The following is a 14942-nucleotide window of genomic DNA, read 5'->3' as shown; positions in this document are numbered from 1 at the left end:
CATACTATTTTGTTTATATTTATAAATCCATCAGTCTGCTTATTAAAATCTGACACTACGATTGTTGGTGTTCGTTTAGCCTTTCGTTGTTGAGCTGGATGATTTTCTTAACTATAACTTCATATATCTAAACTAGTTGTCTAGTGTCTTTTATTCGGAAAAGCATAACAAAGATATACTTTTAATTAAGGATTAGATAAACCAATCTTACCCCTTATAGCCCTATTCGTATGTTCTAGCGTTCTTTCCCCCGTCACACCAACAATTTTGATGCCATTTTATTTGGGTGACGGAGAATTCAATCATAGAGGAGTAACACATTAATATCATTTGAAGGAAAGGTTGCGTGGTTATTCGACTAACGTTAATTTTTGGTCAAACTTTAATATATACTAGCGGCTACGCCCCCTAGAGGCCTCTAGGGGCACTTGAGGAGTAGAGAGTCGAAATTAATAATTTTAAAAGAAAAAGTAAAAAAAATTTTTGGAGGAGGGGGGATTTTTCATTTTTTGAGTGGGTGTGGGGTGTCCCACCCCCCAAGAAAATAGTTATAAACCTTCCCGGGACCTATGAGAAGCTACCCTGTTAAGGAGAACCCGATCGATTCAGCGGTTAGCGAGATCCTTCGGTACAAACATACAAACACACAGATAAACACACAAACATCCTGTTACTTTATTATAAGGATAACAATCTACACTTGTTAATGTTCGTCTATCTGATTATCTGCTTTTGTTGATCTATGCCTAAAACTAAATTCTATTTTGCAACTTTCTCATTAATATTTCATTACAAGATAATTAAATTTTTACGCCATGAATTCGAATAACGTAGACGGCCTTGTTTTCATTTAACTTCTATAATATAAAGTATTTTTTTGTTTCAAGCTTAAGATCTCAGAAAATACAGTCAAAAACCTTTATAAATGCCAGGGGATGGTTTTGGGCATATTTCACCCACACCTTTAGTCTAGAGGCAACCCAACTAGTATTAAACAAATCATTATCAGATGAATGAAATTTATTGAGTTTGAGAATTATACATTCACTGGTTCTTTTAGTATCACATATAGTATTAGTTACATTTGAGGTAATTTTCAGGACTCCAACAACCACCATTGATTATTTTTTACATTATTTGGTGCTTTCTCTTAAAGTTCCAAAAGATCATTACCCCCCCCCCCCCCACCCCTTATTTAAAAATACGTTGAATATAATAAAAGGTATACCGCTCTTTCCTATGTCTAACCCCTGCAGCAAGGCCTTAACGCTGAACCTAACCTAAACTTGTAAACAACAAGAAAAACTACCCTGCCCCCATACTTTTAATTTGTTTTAAAATAAGAGAGGGGGATTCTGTGATTCACTAGGCACTTCCAGGGAAATCGCCCATTATTTCTTGTATGTGCCTTTGTGTGAACAAATTTTGAATGATAATTACTAATAACTTATAAATTGCAGAGATGGGTTTTTAAAAGATGCCGCGTTTTTTCGACAATTTTTTAGACATTACTTGATTGAACGAAGACGATACACAGAGTATACAACTTAAGAATCCCAAATTTTAAAATTATTATTTTAGCCATTTGTATAATGTCTGATACAACTTAAATCCATTTTCGCTGCATATTTATTAATGCATCTTTTTAGATCTGTATTAGACATTATACAAATGGCCAAAATAATAATTTTAAAATTTTGAATTCTAAAGTTGTATACTCTGTTAAAAACCTTATTCCATCTTGAAGATCAATGCCCTGTACGATTTTAACAGAGTATACAACTTGAGAATTCAAAATTTTAAATTATTATTTTAGCCATTTGTATAATGTCTAATACAGATCTAAAAAGATGCATAAATAAATATGCAGCGAAAATGGATTTAAGTTGTATTAGACATTATACCAGGGTGCCGGAGCCGTATAATTTTGATGCGGCTCCGGCTCCAGCTCCGGCTCCTACCTTATACTCTGTTAAAATCGTACAGGGCATTGATCTTCAAGATGGAATAAGGTTTTTAACAGAGTATACAACTTTAGAATTCAAAATTTTAAAATTATTATTTTGGCCATTTGTATAATGTTTAATACAGATCTAAAAAGATGCATAAATAAATATGCAGCGAAATTGGATTTAAGTTGTATTAGACATTATACAAGGGTGCTGGAGCCATATAATTTTGATGCGGCTCTGGCTCCGGCTCCAGCTCCGGCTCCTACCTTAAAATTAATATATAAATTTTTTTTTCATTATTGAATTTGATAAAATAAAATAAATAATATAAAATATTTTGCTTTTATTTGATTAAAGCTATATAAAAGTAGAAGTATGTGTGTCTATTTGTTAAGTAACAATAGTTTTTTAGTTTATTATATGGAAATAGACCGTTGCCAAATTATAATTTTACTTTAAAAAATCATTTTTAGCTAGTCCGGAGCCAGAGCCGTTTTTAACGAAAAATACGGCTCCGGATCCGGCTCCACCAAAAATGTTGCTGCTCCTGGCTCCCGGCTCCAGAACACTGCATTATACAAATGGCTAAAGAAATAAAATTAAAATTTTGAATTTTTATGTTGTATACTCTGTGTTGAAATCCCATCGTCTTCGTTCAATCAATCAATGTCTAAAAAATTGTCGAAAAAACGCGGCATCTATTAAAAACCCATCTCAGAAGTCCTTTACTTTTTAATCTAAAAGGGATAGTTTCAAGAATTGCATTCAACAACGAGGTACGGAATTAGTAGTGCTGGTGAAAGAAATATTTTCGAAGAATAGGTTTGCCATGGAGGCAAGAAAAAAAAACTCTCAAAGTTACATAAAACACAAGAATATAATTTTCAGTTATGATACCATGGAAACTACAAAGTAGAAAATAAAAATATTTCGATAATTGTACAAATGTAGGTAGTTCTCATAAAATAGAAATAAGTTTAATTATAAATAATTTAGGTAAATGCATTACGTGGAACTATCCCATTACACTGTTAAAAATAATTTTTTTATTTAGTATCAATTGATACTCTGGAGAGTATTGGACCCGTAAGTACGCTACAACTATAACATTAATAAATAACACTATGTAATACTATATAACACAATAATTATTACTATACAGAACCCATACATTTTTTTAGTATCGATTGATACGCTCTAGGGTACTATAGAATACGCTGTAGAAAAGTTTATAAAAATAGTAATATTTTATACGTTGTAGGGTATCGGAAAATACGCTGTAGAAATGTTTCTTGATTTAGTACTATTTCATACGCTGTAGCGTATCAGACAATACGCAAGAGAATGGTTTATTAAAATAGTAACTATTCATACGTTCTAGGGTACGAATCTGTACTGTAAAGAATAATTGAAACAGACACCATTCGTGCACACCTCTCATGGAAGTGTTTCTGCTTGGTCGTTTTAGACAAAGATAAAATGTTACTATTTATGCTCAGATTTATAATTTTGTTTTTTGTAATTATGACTGACCATAGTTTTTATTTTTAAGGATAATGTTTAGTCCTAAACATCTTTAAAGTAATTTTTTTACTAAATTTACATTTAAATTAATGTTTTATGGCTCTGCTTGGTATGTTTGTTGATATAACAAAATGTATATGTACATATAATAATCATATATTATAAACTGATCTTTCATACAAAGTAAAACAGTTTCATACTCTACAAAGTATCAAAAATTATGATAGAGGGTAACAACAATTGCGAAGGAGGGTAATGAAAAATTAATTCTACCGTACTGAATTTTATTCCCAAGAGCGTATTGGATAATACTCTACAGACAAATACATTATTTAGTACTACATGTTACTTCACAGAACATTACCTAATACTCAATACAGCATTGAAAACTTCCTTGTATCGTAATGAGGTTTTTTTCCAAGTACGTACGGATTGATACTATACATTAATGTGAAGAATATATAGTATTACCTGATGCTAAAAAAAAAATTATTTTTAACAGTGTAGAACAATAAAATACAAAATTATGAATAACAAAAAAATGAAAAAAAAAACCAGATAAAAATTTGAGTAATACATGTTTGGTAATGGTATTTAGTATTTATTAACTAACATGGTAGTATTATAAGCTCTTGCTTTATGCCTGGTTATTTTTCTGATTAAAATCAGTATTTAGGAAGCTATTTACTTTTGTCTTTGTTTGAAAAACTTGCATACGAGTTTGTGAAGGGTCCAATCCAACTTCTGGCATGCTAAAAACAAAAAGGCATTATTGTTTAACCCACTAGCTAATTGGGGACCTTTGATGAAGAAGATTTTACTTGTTGTGATAGTTAAATACCAATTTACCCACAAAAAGGAAATATGAAACTTTCTTTTAAAGTGTTCACGAAGCTGGGAAAAAGTTGATATATGTCACTGATTAATGTTTTTTAAGAGTACTTTTTTGAGAATTAAGTCTTAAATACTTCCCATTTAAAAATAAATCAAACTTTAAAAAAACGAATTTATTCCCTTGAAAACATTGTTGTATTTTGAGTTTTATTATACATATCTTAAAACCTATCAAAATCGACAAATAACAATCTTTTTGTTGAAGTTTACTTGCAAATTTAGAGTAGAATAAATTCTTTTGTTACATACATATTAAACTAACCAAAAAAGTTTGTAATTTCTTTTTACAGGGAGATTAAATGATTTTTACCGAAAATCGAAAAAATATTACCAAATATGGGTATAAGGTCAGCTGATTTATAGTTGTCGATTGTGTAACATAGCACCCTCATCCTATCTCAATATTTACTACTTGCTAAAAAAGCTTCAACATACTGCAGAGCTAAAAATATGATTAGGCCCCCACATAATTGGGGGATTTTACTATAGATTGAGAAAGTTTTTAGCTATTATGGTTTTTTTATTTTGGGGTAAAATTCTTGCTTAGATTATATTTGATTAATTAACTAAAATCTATAAAAGATATTTAAAAGAAACAATCTTTGAAATATGAATTAATTTGCTATAAGCGTTTTCTGAGTACAGCACAGCCAGGTTAAATCAAATACACACACACACAAACATACATAGGACTCCACAGAACTTGATTGTTTAATACTTCAAAACATGGAATAAGATAAAGAGACAACACAAATTATATTCTTTTAATATTAATCTGTTATTCATGGATGTACATTAATTAAAGCAAGGCTTTTATCTTAATCCTAAACACAATGTAAAGATGGTTCCTGAGGTAATAAATCAAGTCAGTTACCAATAAACCTATACAAAAATTGAAATAAAATAACATGTTTTTTCAGTTATGGGGATAAACTTATTTACTTTTTATAGCTATTGAAATTTTCCCGTACTGGTCCAAACTTACAACTTAAAATACACTGAAGGGACTGCGACTTTTACAATATTTAGTAATGTTTGGTTTCTATACTTCAACTTAACAAAATCCGTTGGTACCATTTGTACCACAAAAGATAAGGAGGGGGACGGAGAATGGAAAAGGGAAACATGAATGCCCAAGGTAAGTGAATGAGTGTGTGTGTGTGTGTGTGTGTATAATGACAGATATATAATTAAATTCGACACATTACGAGATTATTTTACGATGATAAAATGCTTTTTTTTATGTAAATACTATAGAGAGACTGCTATATTTTATGCTGAATATGAGCAGCAAATGATATTTGTTTATTCTATTTAAACATTTTAATTCTTAAATATCATGCTTTCTACAGATTTAATCAATTTTTCTTTTGTCACTATACCTGCATAAACAAAGCGGTATTTGGTTAATGATTTTTTTAAACAAACCAAACTTTTTCATTACATTTTAGAGAAAGTTCAAAGATAAATATTAAAAGAGATATATTACAAAATTATTTTCTAAGTATCAATTTTTTGTTTTTATCTGCAAGCGAAGAAATAACTTATTTTCTCTTAGTTTAATTGATGCTCAGATTTTAACATTATTTTCATGTGGAAACACTCTCCGCATTTTAAACTGATTTTTTTCTAACTTAACTGAACTTTTAAGGCATAATTCTTTGAAAATTACTTAAAATATAAAAAAAAGGTAAACGAAAATGCATTTTGAAAAATTAAATTCGCGATCACTTTAAACAACATTTATAAAGCAATCTTTCCTCAAAATATACTTTTAATGAACAGCACCAGACCATGGCACACCCAGACTCCATGAATATTGACCTGTACCTGGTGAACAGTACCAGACCATGGCACACCCAAACCCCATGAATATTGACCTGTACCTGGTGAACAGTACCAGACCATGGCACACCCATACCCCATGAATATTGACCTGTACCTGGTGAACAGTACCAGACCATGGCACACCCATACCCCATGAATATTGACCTGTACCTGGTGAACAGTACTAGACCATGGCACATCCAGACCCCATGAATATTGACCTGTACCTGGTGAACAGTACCAGACCATGAAACACCCAAACCCCATGAATATTGACCTGTACCTGGTGAACAGTACCAGACCATGGCACACCCATACCCCATGAATATTGATCTGTACCTGGTGAACAGTACCAGACCATGAAACACCCAGACCCCATGAATATTGACCTGTACCTGGTGAACAGTACCAGACCATGGCACACCCAGAACACTTCTTGGAGGCCAAAGCACTGCAGCTCCAACATTTTTCTCCGGGTTTTTCTGCATCTATACAAAAAGGGAAAATTAGAGAATCTCTACAATCTTAGTCTTACAGAAAGATTTCTTCTAAAATTATTCTATGTTTGTCATTAATGGATATATCTGATAATAAGGCTAGACGTTTTATAATCACCACAAACTTAAAAATAACTTAACAAATATCCTGTACAAAATAAATTATGACTAAAAGATATTATGAAAAACGCAATGTTAGTTACTCTGTATTCAAAAAATAAAAGATCAAATTAATAAGCAAAGAAATTACTCTTAAGAGTAAACACATCTTATTATAAGAATGATATAGATATATCATCATCATACTTGTTGGTTTAAATATTACTAGAGGCTACACCCCTAAAGTAGAGGCATCTAGTAGCACTTTAAATGATTGGTTTTTTTACTTCAAATATCTAATTTGAGAAATAATTGTCTATGTTGCGTTCAAGTCTCTACGCAAGAGCGAGAATACTTTTAAATTTTTTTATTTTTTTGTGATTTCTCTTGGGGCAGACAGATACCGTTCTACTTTGTATTAAAGATGTACATGATCTGTAATTCTTACCTTTTATTTCTTCTGGCTTCAAAACTTGCTGAGATTCAATATTTCTTGATGGTGAAAGTGTATTTTTGAATTTGTATCTTGAAGATTCCTGATAGGTTGTCATTTTAGCTTCAGCAACAGGTTTTTCATCTACTGGATCCTGTAGACAATGCTTATCAATAATACAAAGTAGTACGATGTCTGTCTGTCTGTCCGTCCGTCCGTCTGAAGCTTAAGATCTCGGTAACCACTGAACCGATTGGATTATACTCTTCAGGGTATATTTCTATTGGTCCTGTGGTGGTTTTAAGCCATTTTCCTTGGGGGTGGGACACCCCCAACCCCCCAAAAAACAAAAAACAAAACCCCCCACCATTTTTTTTTTTTGCTGAAGATTTCCTAGGTTCTTTAGGTTTTGTAGAAGATTTCCTAGGTTCTTTAGGTTTTGTAGAAGATTTCCTAGGTTCTTTAGGTTTTGTAGAAGATTTCCTAGGTTCTTTAGGTTTTGTAGAAGATTTCCTAGGTTCTTTAGGTTTTGTAGAAGATTTCCTTAATTTCAATTAATGGTAAGTACACTCTTAGTTATAAAGGTATTTAAAACTGTATTAGCAAAAAATAACATGTAATGAAATTAGTCCATTAAAAGATTCTTCACATATTGCAAAACATTATGAAAAATTAGCTGATAAATGAAATCAAATTTTCTGGATTTTGTTTTAAATCGACAGACAACCGGAGAGCGAAATGAAGCTTTAAAGAACACATTTTGCAAGTTGGAAAAAAATGTCGTCAATAAAATAATTTTCTTTTAAAATTCTTTCTTATTAATTCTTATTTATAAGCCTTTGTTCCTGATTGCTGGAGTTTTTAGTTATAGTAGACTGTGTGTAAATGCTTTGTGGCTTTGGTTTCGGCTCTACCAACTTTCTCGCGCCAATCAGACTTTGAAATGCTTTCAATGTACCCTACACAAAAATACTTGGTTAATAACTTTAGGTAATAGGTATATTAGATAATTTATTATTAAAATAACGGATTGCGGATTCTGGATTTAAAAATTGTCTAACGATTGAACGGATTTCGGATTCGGATTGCCAACCCTAAAAATGATTTTGTTAAACACTGCTAGTTTGAACCAACCAATCAATATCCAATAATTTTTTTATCCAACCAAAGCGTGTTTACAAAACTTTGGATATAAGCATAATTTGCTGTACATTGACCCCTCCCTAGAGTTCTTTGTAGGTATTTCTTATTCTCACCTTCCTAGCAGCCCACTGGAGAATAGTCATGTTATGACCGCTAGCCTTGGACAGCTGGACGCTGTGGTCGGCTCCGTGGGAGATTAGCAGCTCAATATGGTTGATCATACTGTCCTTGGTACACAACCATAGGATGGTAGAGTTGCATCTAAAATACATAGAAAGGATACCATAATCCTTATACAAAAAGTAACAGGATGTCTACTTGTCTGTAGCAAAGGATATCACAAACCTCTTTTTCTTTACACTGAAGCAAATTATAGGTCCCGATAAAGTTTTATGGTAGTTTGGGAGAGGGTAACATATCCCCACCAGAAAATAATCACCTTTTTAACCCCTCCCCCCCTCCAAATATGCTTTTTTAAACTAAAATTTAGTAAATAGTCGACTTACCATTCCTTGCCTAAATTGTCGCTTGTGGCCTCTAGGGGCGTAGCCGCTGGTATAATATAAATCAATCACAACGTATTGTTTTAGATAGGAAATTTGTCCTAATAGGCCTAAAAATACCATAGAGTGATAATCAAGATTAAAACTAGAATCAATATTATATAGACATTACCTGTCTGCAATGTTAGGATTCAAACCATAGTCCAGCAACAGTTTGCACATACTTTATTGTATATGTACAACATCAAATTCTTTACTTATTGAGTCTTAAATAAGATATGTCCAACTCTTTCGCTGTTCATTCTTATTTAAGCGAATCTGTTCGTCTCTCCGCTCGGATGGCCCTTATCGTTAATTTAGACATGTTAAAATCGTCCTATTGGTTTTCAACTTTACATAATTGTTCCTGAAATCTAACCAATTTAAACCTGAAAATTTTACGAAATGCGCCGCTGTGATTGGCTAAAATTCTGCGCGGGATGATTTAGCGCATTATTGAAATAATTTAAAGATCCAGCTCTGTTATCTTTTTAGATATCATGATTGTTAGTTTGTCTCTCTGATTTGATGTGATTCGCTTACATGGATGTTGCTGTCCTTGTTTATTGATAATTTGTGGATCACTTTTGAGATGTTGTATTCCTGTAGCTGACGTCATGAAGCTCAGTGTTATAACAATGAAAAATTGGAGTACAGCCGAGAAAATCTTGCTGGTTTACATCCGCACCCATCTTTAGCAATTTAATTCTATGATTTGTATTTTGCATGACGTCATATTTTGCCAGGGAATATTTTAGTATGAAACCCGACTAATGAAAAGCTTCACTGTATTCGATTTTTGACCACTTAGATCCTAAGGTGGCGTAGAATTGATAAACAATTTTAAATCATAGATTATATCCCTTTAAAAGTTGTTCTAAAATTTCTAAATGTCTTCCTTCTACTCTGTACATTATTCGTAAATTGTTCTTTTCTCTGTATACAATTTAAGTGTCATTATTTTTTAAAAAGCGAAGCATTTTAACATTGAAGGTTGATTCGTAACGGATAGCTTTGGATCAGTCATGTAAAACACGGCCTAAATATTAAAAACTTTACATGATGATTCCTGTAACAATAAACCACAAATAACCATAGCAACTCTGAAATCAAAATGTCAGTATGTCCACCATTACAAACATGATAATTTTGTATCTATTCTTATTAGATAAAATTAATCTTATTACTTGATTTTAGGAATACTGATTCAATGGACTATAAAACACAATTTTGTCTAAAAAGTCTAAAAAGTAATTATGTCAATTTTGAACATCCTGTAGTAGAGACACAGATCTACACAGAATTTTCTTAATTATATTGACGGTCTAATCTTTTGAGCTTGGATTTTATCAAAGATCTACAGGAATAAGACAATGGCCGATAAATTGATGTAAATACCCTATAATAATACACAAAATTACCCCTTTCTGTAGATAACAGTTTATGGTTGAAACGTTTGGAACTTCGACTTAATGAACCAATCAATCAAAAAGTTCCCAAAGTTGTTAAGCCAAAGAATAAGAAAAAATATATTTTTCACAAAACTTTGGGAACTAGTGTAAGACCAATTTCTCCTTTATCCCTGGCTTTTATGAATGCTTTCATCCTTGTTTAGTCATGTTTCATGTCACACTTTCCTTTCTGTGAGCCTAGTATCCAGCTTTACCATCTTGAGTCCAATAATTGGGACAAAGACAGGCGTAACTTGCAGATAACCAACTCTTTCCTTCATTGCTCTCTGGATTTCTTCAGCGGTCATGGAGGAGAGTATCTCAATAAAGTCTTTTTAATTATTGATGTTTAGAATTGTATAAAAGTCCGATTAAGATTAAGTATCTCAATTAAAGATTTGTAGCTTTTAAAATCAAATAATTCTAAGATAGAGTTAAGACAAGGCAAGGCCGTCCAAGCTTTTTTAAGGGAGGGTAAAATGAGTGATTTCTACGGTTTAACGGGGGTAATATAATGTATTTTTAAAAATATTGAATTAGGTAAACAGAGGGCTTTTAACGTTTGGGAGGGATAAACAACAACCACCCACCCACCCTCACCCTTTGGACGTCTATGCCCTAAGGGCCTTGAGTCAAAGTGCATCTCGCCCACCCAGGTAGGAAAAAGGTTTAATGTAATATTTATGAACATCAATATTTCCTTCATAGTTTCCAAGGTACATTGCCATGAAAAGTTCGTTGAAGTATCCCAGGCCCATGGGGTTCAGATAATTGCCAGGCATGTCCATACCACATTCCCATTTCTTAACAGATAATGTTATATAAAAAACAAGGTAATATCAAAGCTTGACAAATCAAACTATTTTTTTTTTAAAGCGGGTCATGTCCCCGTTGATCGTAAGTCTGTTTCAATGGTTGAAAATCTGTGCCGTGGCCACTTGTGCACAGATCTCCCATCTTGGAGGGCCCGGGATGTCTTGGTATTACTCCTACCACCACAACTAGCTACACGAATGGGTTTGAACGAATTCTCATCGCCGTGCATTACAAAAGAGCTATGGTGCCCCCCTATACAAGCATATTGACAAACATTGAGTTGGAAACAAGACTCGTTTTAATGAGAACTGACATATTTAAAAAAATATTTTCTGAAGCTTTAAAGCTTTGATGCTTATCCATCTTTTATGGACAGAAAGGAGGGGTTAAATGCTATTTTAAGAGTAAGACTATTTATGTACTTGGGATGGCAATCCGTCATATTTTTGGACCGGATTTGGATTCTCACAAGAATCCGTCCAAAAAAAGGCGGATTTCCGCGGATTCCGGATTCTTATTTTTGGCGGATTCCAGATTCGGATTCCGGATTCTAGCAATATTTTTAAAGGCTTTTTAAAAAAAATTTAAAAATTTAAGTGCTACATATGTCCTTTAAATTAATGTTCTTGGTGTTCTCTATAATTCAAATATTAAAGATATTACATATAATGATGATAATCTTTGCCTTCAAAAAAGCGAAGTTAAAAAACTGAAGACGCTAATTTTAGCCTACCAATTAAGAATCCGAATCCGCTATTAAAAAACGGATTCCGGATTCGGATTCCAAAATTGGCTAAAAATTGGGCGGATTCCGGATTCGGATTGCCAACCCTAGTATGTACATTGTACATTATCAGCCTGCCTTAAAAAGAATAGCAGCAGTATAGACATCTTCAACAGGTGAAAGATCTAGAGGAGTATCATCAACATTTGTGGTAGGTGCTGCTTTCAGCTTTCTCAATTCTTCCAGGTAAAGTTTATTCCGTGGATGGAAAATATATACCACCAGTGGCGTGTACAGGGTTTTGACAGGGTGGTGAAAACTGGAAAAGAACCTCCACCCCTTTAGCATACTTAGGGAAATAACGTTACAATTGTTGTTACAAAAATAAAAGAGTAGGGCTTTGCTTTTTAAAGTCTATTTATTAATCCAAAAAGTGTTATAGACATTACCATAAACACTTAAAAAAAAAAAAAAAAAGAATGATATTAACTCTTTTATATCAATCAAAGTGATCCATAGATAAAAATCAAATGGAATAAGTCGTGGATCTTAAAAACGTGGTTATTAAACTTTCGAGTTTCAACTTATTTACAGTTCAATGTCTCCTTTCTCTTTGGATAATACTTCTTTTCTTTTCTTATATGTAATGTTATAGCAAATCAAAATAAAAAGGGAACAATTCACGAAGGAGATTTCAACTACGTAACATTAATCAAAGCTTTTAAATAAACTATTCCTCCTAGAATTTCCATTATTTCTCTTTCAGCATCATCATGAGCCTATGACACAATATTAGTATTATCATTTACAGTATGGCTTCCAAACCGATTAATATCCTCTGGATTAGAACCGGTTCTTATCCTTACTAAAAAATCATGTATAGCATCAATTTACAAACAATTTTACACGAAAATTAAAATATAATTCATAAAATAAATACTTTATTTGTTAGACCGGGTCTTCAACGTAACCACTTGTGGCCCAACAAAACCAATTTTAATCTTATAACTTTTCATTTTAATATCCGCGGAAGGCTGTCTATAATACATATTCTTATGTCCTTTTGTCCAAGAGTTAGGATGTCTTTTTGGGTCTCTTCCTGCCTATACCAAAAGATCTCGCAAATCGCTGTACCTATTTGTTCATCCTACACAAGGAAATGTTTAGTGGTTGTTTTTATTTTTACCAGGAAAATTTTGATTATATTTATATTAATAAATGATAATGATAATATTCCTTAAGATGATCTAGAAGATTGAGAAGTGGAGCATTAAATAATTGAGATTTGAATTCTTCCCAACGTGGTAACATCTTATACAGGTCCCTAGAATTATTTCAATGTGATTAAAAAGCCGGATCAACTGCAGTTCACGGTAAAATATTCCTGGTAACGAATATTTCCAAAAATCTAAGAATTTTAAAGGCTGCTTGTTGCCAAACGGCTGAACGTACATGAGATCATACCCGGTCCCGCACACCATTGTAAGTGGCAGAAGAAGGCCTACAAATAATCTGGAATAGATCCAATGATGCACAGGGAAAGCTTCATTGAAGAAAAAACGCGTAAAATAGGTCTTTTTCGCGCATTTCTCTGCACTGCGAGATAATTATGCATTTTTGATTTATGGCTATTCCAGATTATTTGAAGGCCTTCTTGTTCCGCTTAAAACAGTGTGCGGGCATGATCTGTACATTCAGCTGTTTGGCAGCTAGCAGACTTTTTTAGATTTTTGGAAATATTCGTTACCAGGAATATTTTACCGTGAACTGCAGTAGATCCAAAAAGCCAATAAAAGTATGGTAGAGCTGCAGAGTATAAAAGCTTATTGACTTAAGAATACTTTAACAAAGAAGGTAGAAAACTATTCCAAGATCCCGTAAAATAAAAGTAGTTAGTTCATATCAATGTTTTAGAAACTGTATTTAAATTTTTTGCTTCCTAGGCAGAAAAAGTGAGTTTTAGACGGTGCTCTAAAGGGAAACAATGGCCGATATATTTATGTACATCCCTAATGACAATACACAAAATTACCCGTTTTTAGATTACCATAAGTGGTTAAAATGTTTGGACATTCAACTTAATGAACAAACCAATCAAAATTAAGTAAGGTCCCCAAAGTTGTTAAGCAAACGAATAAGAAAACGTTATTATAAACTTTGGAGACTAGTGTAATAAACAACCCAATGTCCACCCCCTCCCTGGCTGTAGAGTAGTTTTGCTGGTAATTAAATGCTCCATCCTATTATATAAAGTAGTAAGGTTTTTGTTTGAAGCTTAAGATTTAAAAAACTGAGGAATTGATCAAGTTCTAATTTATGGGGAAGCTTTACACAGGTGCCTGGATGGTTTTAGACTATTAGAATGCTTAGGGCTGTTTTAAACCAAATTCTTTCCCTTTAAATGCAGAGCCTCTTGATAATTGAGGCGCTAGTAATATTTAGAGCAATACCTTTCATATTTAAACGTAAGAGCTGTTAGTCTGGAGTAAAGCTCCTCTAAAGTTTTACAATTGTGTTTCTGTAGGACCTCTCCTATGTCGAGCTCTTGGATCTTTAGTATCACCTCTTCTAGGGCACTCATTTTATGTTAGGTTTTAATTATTTGTTGAGCATCTATACCTAGCTAGAGAATTTGTCTGAAAATAACAATAAGTAATGGTATTAATGTAATCAATAGTATCCAAGAAATCTACAGTATACATTAACATACGACAATTTTCAGGGATAAGACAAATTTATATCAATGAAGATATTCTTTGATTGATAAACATTCCAAATCAAAAACACCCCTTTCTATTAAGAAAACTTATAGAGACATTTTGTCTCTGCTTGATCCTACAATTTTTAAGCCAACGAATAAAATGTCGTGTCAATAACACTTGCTTTTGCTGCGCTACTTGTAGACACAATTAAGTCGGAATATTTTAAACGGACAGTATTGAGATATTATCAGTTTGGTGCCGAATATTAAGACGAAACTCACGTGGTTATCAAGAATTAAATCTTGTTAATTTTGGTACTAACTAATTTAACAACACTT

General features: G+C 32.7%; 2 protein-coding genes across 3 annotated transcripts; both read right to left on the bottom strand.

Annotated features, from left to right (window-relative positions):
* Positions 1 to 1002: 1002 nt before the first annotated feature.
* Positions 1003 to 10683, bottom strand: LOC145329891 (uncharacterized). The gene is made up of 10 exons (XM_080174339.1): positions 10551 to 10683; positions 9780 to 9849; positions 9517 to 9608; positions 9045 to 9097; positions 8483 to 8630; positions 8075 to 8185; positions 7242 to 7383; positions 6593 to 6685; positions 2682 to 4228; positions 1003 to 1102 (listed from the first exon to the last, which is right to left on the bottom strand). Exons 1-9 carry the CDS (start codon positions 10668 to 10670, stop codon positions 4161 to 4163), a joined length of 897 nt encoding a protein of 298 aa, XP_080030465.1. The 5' UTR covers positions 10671 to 10683; the 3' UTR covers positions 1003 to 1102; positions 2682 to 4160.
* Positions 10549 to 14543, bottom strand: LOC145329892 (uncharacterized). Of its 2 annotated transcripts, none has more exons than XM_080174340.1 (5): positions 14353 to 14543; positions 13141 to 13226; positions 12641 to 12683; positions 12041 to 12143; positions 10549 to 11165 (listed from the first exon to the last, which is right to left on the bottom strand). In XM_080174340.1, exons 1-5 carry the CDS (start codon positions 14481 to 14483, stop codon positions 10995 to 10997), a joined length of 534 nt encoding a protein of 177 aa, XP_080030466.1. In that variant the 5' UTR covers positions 14484 to 14543; the 3' UTR covers positions 10549 to 10994. The 2 variants fall into 2 exon arrangements, with proteins under 2 accessions (XP_080030466.1, XP_080030467.1); XM_080174341.1 differs by having other exon boundaries at positions 12041 to 12148; positions 12646 to 12683.
* Between the last annotated feature and the right edge of the window lie 399 nt (positions 14544 to 14942).

Source organism: Acartia tonsa, chromosome 10 (genome assembly GCF_053477335.1).
Source record: "Acartia tonsa isolate MP-2025a chromosome 10, ASM5347733v1, whole genome shotgun sequence".
In the NCBI taxonomy this organism is placed as follows: Eukaryota; Metazoa; Arthropoda; class Copepoda; order Calanoida; family Acartiidae; genus Acartia; species Acartia tonsa.
Note: the sequence above shows the minus strand (reverse complement) of the source record. Positions and strands in the feature narration are given on the sequence as shown.